The sequence below is a fragment of the Corylus avellana genome, chromosome ca8, assembly GCF_901000735.1.
Source record: "Corylus avellana chromosome ca8, CavTom2PMs-1.0".
Lineage (NCBI taxonomy): Eukaryota > Viridiplantae > Streptophyta > Magnoliopsida > Fagales > Betulaceae > Corylus > Corylus avellana.
Window position 1 is genome coordinate 25,753,435 of NC_081548.1, and position 7,152 is coordinate 25,760,586.

The 7,152-nt window shown below is 38.0% G+C and overlaps 1 protein-coding gene across 1 annotated transcript; it reads left to right on the top strand.

Moving 5' to 3' along the window:
* Positions 1 to 427: 427 nt before the first annotated feature.
* LOC132190029 (protein ACTIVITY OF BC1 COMPLEX KINASE 3, chloroplastic) lies at positions 428 to 5,374 on the top strand. The gene is made up of 7 exons (XM_059604907.1): positions 428 to 831; positions 929 to 1,156; positions 1,964 to 2,299; positions 2,460 to 3,015; positions 3,381 to 3,567; positions 3,677 to 4,043; positions 5,066 to 5,374. The coding sequence occupies exons 1-7, from the start codon at positions 538 to 540 to the stop codon at positions 5,192 to 5,194; spliced, it is 2,097 nt and encodes a 698-aa protein (XP_059460890.1). The 5' UTR covers positions 428 to 537; the 3' UTR covers positions 5,195 to 5,374.
* Positions 5,375 to 7,152: the final 1,778 nt, after the last annotated feature.

Here is a 7,152-nt window from a genome sequence, read left to right on the forward strand (position 1 = left end):
GTTCCTTTGGAAGGGAGGAAAACAAGAAAAAATTTAAATGTCTAATTTTTGGCTTAATAAGATAAATATCGAACATTTTGAGTTGGACAACAAAAGATATTCGAATTTTTAATCGTTTTGGATCACGAAAATGCGAAATTTCATTCATACTTAGAGTAGCATTGTCGTGATTTCATTATCATACTTGATCCATGGAGAAAGAATATCACTATTATGTCCAACGACATGGCTTGAAAAAAAAAAAGGGAAGATGCCGTGAAGAGAATTTTTTTAAAAGTATAGATTACAAAAAAAAGTTTGTGGTACGAAACCGGCCAACAATATATATCAACCAAATGCACAGAAGAAGACGTGTCACGTGTACAGAGGTCACTTGGTGGCGTAAAAAAGTTTGCCAAAAATGAAAAATACATACGAGCCCGATTCAGCTTAATTATTCGGGTGGCCATTCCTCCATTGTCCACTTGCCATTTGCCTGGTTCCTGTAATTCAAAAAAAACCAGCACAGTTATTCAGTTACCGCTTACCACCATAGCCATGAGTCTTCTTGTTGCCGTCGGTCAGCCGTTCTCTTTGTGCCCGTGTGGTTCGATTCAAAAGAAACCTTGTAGAGGCGTGGTAAGATTATTTCCAATCAGAGCAGCTTTGGTGGAGGCGAGACCTAGAACCGTGCCTGCATTGAGAGATGATGGGCCCGGGTCTGGATTGGTCTTAGCGGGGGATCGAACTGACGACCTGCAGGCCGAGGCAAGGGCCATGGCACGTGCCGCCAATGCCTCCGTCTACAGCCCCGAACTTCTTGCCGTCAAATACGGCTCTCGCCCGATCAAGGTTTTCACTTCACTTTTTCTTTTTTCAATCTCTGATCAGATTAATTACATATAAAAGAAAGCTTATCTGATTGATTCTCCGTCTTTAATGCGATTAGGTATTGCGGAGGACCCTGCAAATTTTGATTGCGGTGAGTTCATTCGGCTTAACACTGTTGGTTGACCAAAGGAATGGCCAGCTCGATCGAAATAAAAGACTTAGGGCCGCCGAGCTGAGAAGAGTTTTCACCCGATTGGGCCCTACTTTTGTGAAAATAGGTCAGGGCTTGTCCACCAGGCCCGACATCTGTCCACCGGAGTATCTCGAGGAGCTCTCCGAACTTCAAGTATATTCTTCCTTATCCATTATCTCTCTCTCTCTCTCTCTCTCTCTCTCTCTCGCTGTCTATTTACATGCACACTGACAATACTGTCCACTAATAACCTGCTTCTCTCTTTCCTTGTTTTCCTATCATCCACTAATAAGCATCGTTGTTATTATTATTATTTTGGTATTTGGGAAGGGGAGAGAAGCATTCTAATTATGCATTTAGCAGTACTCCGGAAAAGAGATTGTTGCAGATAATTTGATGAATGGGACCTCTTTGTTGCTTTACTATCACATTACAAGCTCGTTGTATTCCTCTCATTCGTGCATGGATCTAGAGACATCACGACATTGTCCCATCATTTTTCTTAGCTGGAAGTTATATTAAACTCTTAAAGTTTTTTTAATGATGTTGATTTCTATTAGATTCATTTAATAAGCTCTTATATTACGTTAGGTTAGAATAAAAAATCAAACCAATATTTATAGCTCTCACTTTTTAATCACGCCTTCCAGCACTTAAAGGATCAGGAAATTTTATTACCTTAGAAGTTAACGGAATGCATTGCTTGTGTTGGTTGATTTTAGGTGGTTACTACAAATTCCAATATGTATCAACCTCAACACCTTTCAGTAACCGCATAAAGTTCTAGTCTTCAACTATTGCGTTTTTATACCATTTATTTTAGATGGACAAAAGTGAAACTCCACTAAAAGAGCAAAAAAAAAAAAAAAATCCTTTGTCATAGTTTCTCCTCCACATACATATGTATAGAGCTTTATATGAGATGCCAAAACAAATATCACTCTCATTGTGATTGAGCAGGATGCTTTACCGACATTCCCCGATGCAGAGGCATTTTCATGCATTGAGAGGGAGTTGGGACTACCAATTGACTCCATATTCTCATCCATATCTCCATCGCCAATTGCGGCAGCAAGTTTAGGTCAAGTTTATAAAGCTCAACTGAAGTATTCTGGGCAGGTTGTTGCTGTAAAGGTGCAACGCCCTGGTATTGAAGAAGCTATAGGACTTGACTTCTACCTGATAAGAGCTCTAGGATTTCTAATAAATAAATACGTTGACATAATCTCCAGTGATGTTGTTGCTCTTATTGATGAATTTGCACGCAGAGTTTATCAAGAGCTCAACTATGTGCAGGTTAGTTTTTCACAACCATGTTTCTGTACTACCAATCATACATTCTGTCCTAATCAGTTGTTGTTGAGAAGACAGAGTGTCTGGTCACTTCAGCCTTAAATATCGTAATTTGTATAAGATTCTTTTGGGTTTGAATGTTAATTTTGACAGGTCCCTGCAGGAGGGGCAGAATGCAAGGAGGTTTAAGAAATTGTATGCGGACAAGGAAGATGTCCTTGTCCCAGATATTTTCTGGGATTATACGAGTGGCAAAGTATTGACAATGGAATGGGTTGATGGAGTCAAATTAAATGAGCAAGATGCCATTGAGAGACAAGGCTTGAGGGTTTTGGATCTGGTGAACACAGGTATACAGTGCAGCCTTAGGCAGCTACTTGAGTATGGATATTTTCATGCAGATCCTCATCCTGGTAATCTCTTGGCAACACCTGAGGGAAAGCTTGCCTTTCTTGACTTTGGAATGATGAGTGAGACTCCTGAAGAAGCAAGATTTGCTATTATAGGTCATGTTGTTCACATGGTCAATCGAGACTATGAAGCTATGGCTCGTGATTACTATGCTCTTGATTTCTTGTCACCTGATGTAGATGTTTCTCCAATTGTACCGGCACTTCGAAACTTCTTTGACGATGCACTTAATTCAACTGTTAGTGAACTAAACTTCAAAACAATAGTGGATGGTCTGGGTGCTGTTTTATATCAATATCCATTCAATGGTGAGTCAATACTGTTGTGAATGATTTTCGTGCTGTAACCTGCAAGTTCCTTACATCTGTACAATTACAGCAGTGTTGGGAAATGGCCCTGATTCAGTGGTAATGAAGTGTCCAATGTAGTGGATCGTTTAATCGAGTTGGTAATCATTTATTTGTTGTTTATTATTACACTCGAGAGTTTGATGTGGTGGGTATTGTTCTCCATTTTGTTGATTCCTTGCTCTTGAAAAACAGAATATTAATTTCTTTGAGTTAACATCTTTTTTCTGCAATCACAGAACAGTGTAGTTGTACAGATGTAAATAAATTGAAGCTTTCCTTGCGACTTTTTGGCTGAAATTTGATAACTTGGCTTGTTACTGCAGTTCCAGCATATTATGCATTGATATTGAGGTCGCTTACTGTACTGGAAGGTTTAGCACTTTATGCTGATCCTAATTTCAAGGTGCTGGCAGCATCATATCCATACTTTGCTAAAAGGCTTCTAACAGATCCAAATCCATATCTCAGAGATGCACTTATTGAGCTGCTTTTTAAGGATGGGAAGTTTAGGCATGGCTTTTGCTTCAATCTTATCTTTATACTTCTTCTGGTTTGAATTGGATGTTGTGTAGTGTTATAGACCCACTTGAAGACCAGGTTATATTTTGGTTCATTGCAGGTGGAACAGACTTGAAAATCTACTAGTACAGGGAAGAAAAGATCGAGACTTTTCTGTAAAAGATGCTTTGCAACCAGTTTTGAAGCTGTTGTTGGGTCCAGAGGGTGAAGAGCTAAGGGATTTAGTAATTAAAGAGGCCGTCCGTGTTACCGAAACTTTTGTTTTAGGCACAGTTATTGATACATACAACTATATCCCCGATCTTATGAGGACTCTAATGTTTAATGGCAATGCAACTGGACCTCTTTTGATGAGTAATACTGAAAAGGAAAGCATGATGGAGCTTCGAGATCAAGTGTTAAGGATTTGGGGACTTCTGCGATCCTCTGAACAATTTGATCCAGCAGTTTTGCAGCCTATTTTACAGGTAAGAACCATAGTTTGTGGCATGATTGTCTTTTTCTTTATTCTTTCTAGTTTTGGGATAGTAATGGAAAGAAAAAAAAAATTACTTCATAAACATCAGAACAGTTGGAAAGGGGACGGACTAACCACACTAGAACACACTAATGATAGTAGATAACACATCCTAAATTTTTACAGCTTCCACCATTAATAATTGCGATACAAAGCAATTCGTAACACTTTTGTCTAGTGAGAGTAATAGTTCTCTATTTGTATCACTAGAAACCTCTTAATGTGGCTTTTTAGCTTTGGTTTGATATCTTTGTCATCAGCACAAAGTCTTTGTGTTCCAATTATCTTCCATTGCCAAATTCACTCAATGATTCAAACATGCATTAGCATATTGACTCATTTTACTGAATTTGAAACATATTAGATCTTACAAGCTGCAATTTGTCCCCCTTCGGTCTTATATTTTTGTGGTGTTAATTTCAATATTAAAAATTATCCAAAGTATCTTTTAATAGTCCATAGAGAGGAAACCCAATGCTAAAAAAATCTACAGGTTTTCATTTAAAAAACGAGCTATGAAGGATCCTAATTATGGCCGATGTTTAATTTAAAATATAACTTTTTTAGATAATTTGGTCAGTCAGCCTATTTTTTTTAGCCTCTAGCTTGAATGGTATTGGACTTTTGGGGGAAAGAGGAAAAGAAATGAAAATATCAAGGTCTTCAAATTTTTGTTTATATCTAAAGTTTTGATGTGGTGATGGCTAGAAAGACATCATATTCCAAGACTGTCAAAGAATGCCCAACTCAATAATTTAATTGTTATTAGATTCTTCAGATGAAATTTATTTAAGGATTGAATATGGTGACAGCTGCCTAACACTCAAGTTAGCCTGACGGTCAGCTAAATGAGTCGCTTCTCTCTTCACATGATAAATTTTAACTCGATATAAAACGCACAATATATATCCTAGAAAAAACTGAACATAATTATATTCATTTTTAAAGATCTGTTGATGCATACGTTTGCAGGTCCTTCAACAACCCGAGGCACGTAGTCTAGGGGGGCGTGTTATTGGCGGGATCACTCAACGTCTTGCTGCACGCTTACTACAACAAGTACTCCGAGCTCCAATGACTGATTCTACTTCGACCTTGTGACAATAGTAACAGTTTTTGGGTGAGCTAAAAGATGTATTTATATTTTTCTTGTCAACTTTGATAAAAATGCTTATGCAATCTTCTTCCCATACTTCTGTACCATATTAAAATGAAAAAGGAAAATGTCACTTCTGGAATATATATATATGGGTTGAGCAGAGTGGGCCTGCCCCAGAGTAATTTTAAAAGGTGAAAGAATTGTTGTTTCTAATTCTCTTATAGGATCGTGTACACGTGCATGCAGATCAAACTATTGAATGTAATATTATCATTTGCAATGAGTTTAATTTATTTTCTAGACACAGGCATGGCTGGCTAGACCATTAGGCTAATTAGGCAATTGACTAAGGCTAATTTTTTTGATTTGATTATTTCATGAATTATTGGATTTTCATATATGAGGAGTATAACTAATTATTTGCCTAGGGCCCTAGTATAAACATTAGATTAATATAACTAATTACTATTTAATTAAAGAAAAAATGCCCCATGTAAAATTGTCGCCTTAGGCCTTTAAATTTATTAACCCGGCCCTGTACGGAGGCCTTATCTAACGCCTTTGGCGTTTTATCTTTGTTCAATAACTACATAATCCCTTCCTCCACCGCAAATCACTATGCGACCACCCTCATCAGTCGCCCCAAGCCTTAGATGCGCAACCTTCTTGAAATTTTTAGATTTGATTTTTTCAAAATCATATTTATTCATTTCAAGAAGCCTTTGTTGCACACACACTACTCCACCATGTTCCTAGGTGTCTCCACTATCGTCCTCCGCCAGCCCTGTCTCCATCCAGCCACCATGAGCCAGAGCGTGTTCATCATGCGCCGATGTGTGAGGTTTGATATCCACCACTCTGCCACCTCCCTCCACCTATATCGATCTCATGGATCCAATTGTTGCATCCAGACATACACCACTGACGCATGAAGACTACATGCCAATGAAAGGCTTACACACGCCAGTCTCCAACAGCCTCCTTGCAGCCTTCCTCCACCCTTTCATTCACTGATGCTGCTATCTATTGTATTTCCTTTAATTTTTGTTGTTTTTTTATAGTTTGTTCTGGGTTTTGTGTCTTCTTATTGTTTTTCGCTCTCTATTGTTATTTTCTTTGTTTATTAAAGTCTCTGTCACCTTTTGTTCTTGTCCCTGTCATCTTTTGTTCTTGTTTGCCCTTTAAGGTTTGGGGAGGTTTGTGGAACATTTTCAATCTCATGCTCCCCCTTTAGGCCCTTTGGTTGTACCATTTTTGACACCATATCTTATTGCCTTTATTGGCAGCTAATTTTCTTGGTCTCCGTGCAAGGTTTGAATCATTCATTTGATGTATTGCCGTCTTTTTATTTTTTTATTTTTGTTCTTCTTCTGTTTACCTATTCTCTTTTGGTAGTTTAGGGGCTGTTTCTTTGGGTTGTCTAGCCCTTTATCGTTGTAATTTGTTGTTTTGTTCTTATGTACTCACAAATAAAAAAGCTCAGAATTTTGTTTAATAACTGTTAGTTAAACATTAGGTCATTTTTAAGGTCTTACAACAACTTATATAGTACATTTCTGACCCCATCTGATGGGTTTGGGGTTGAAGATGATGTATTCAGTAATTCAAAGAATCATATCTTAGGTATTTCATCCATCGCAAAAGTAACAAAATGCATTTGTTTAGCATATATACTTTCTTTCAATGGGAGTTTTATCGATAACGAAGCTTAGGCCTTGAGTTATAGGAGGTGAAAGCTACTGATTGAGACTATCAAGTTTCTTGATGATCAGCCAAATAAATATGGCCCCGTTTGCCAACAGCCAGGGGCCGGCATTGTAGCTGGAACAGTACTGTTCCAGCTACAGTGCCATCTCATAGGTGCAGGCTGTGTAGTCAAAAATCGCACACAGTTTTCAATAACAAAACTTAAATTATTCATACTTTTCCCACACCCCAACCAACAACCGGATAATGACAA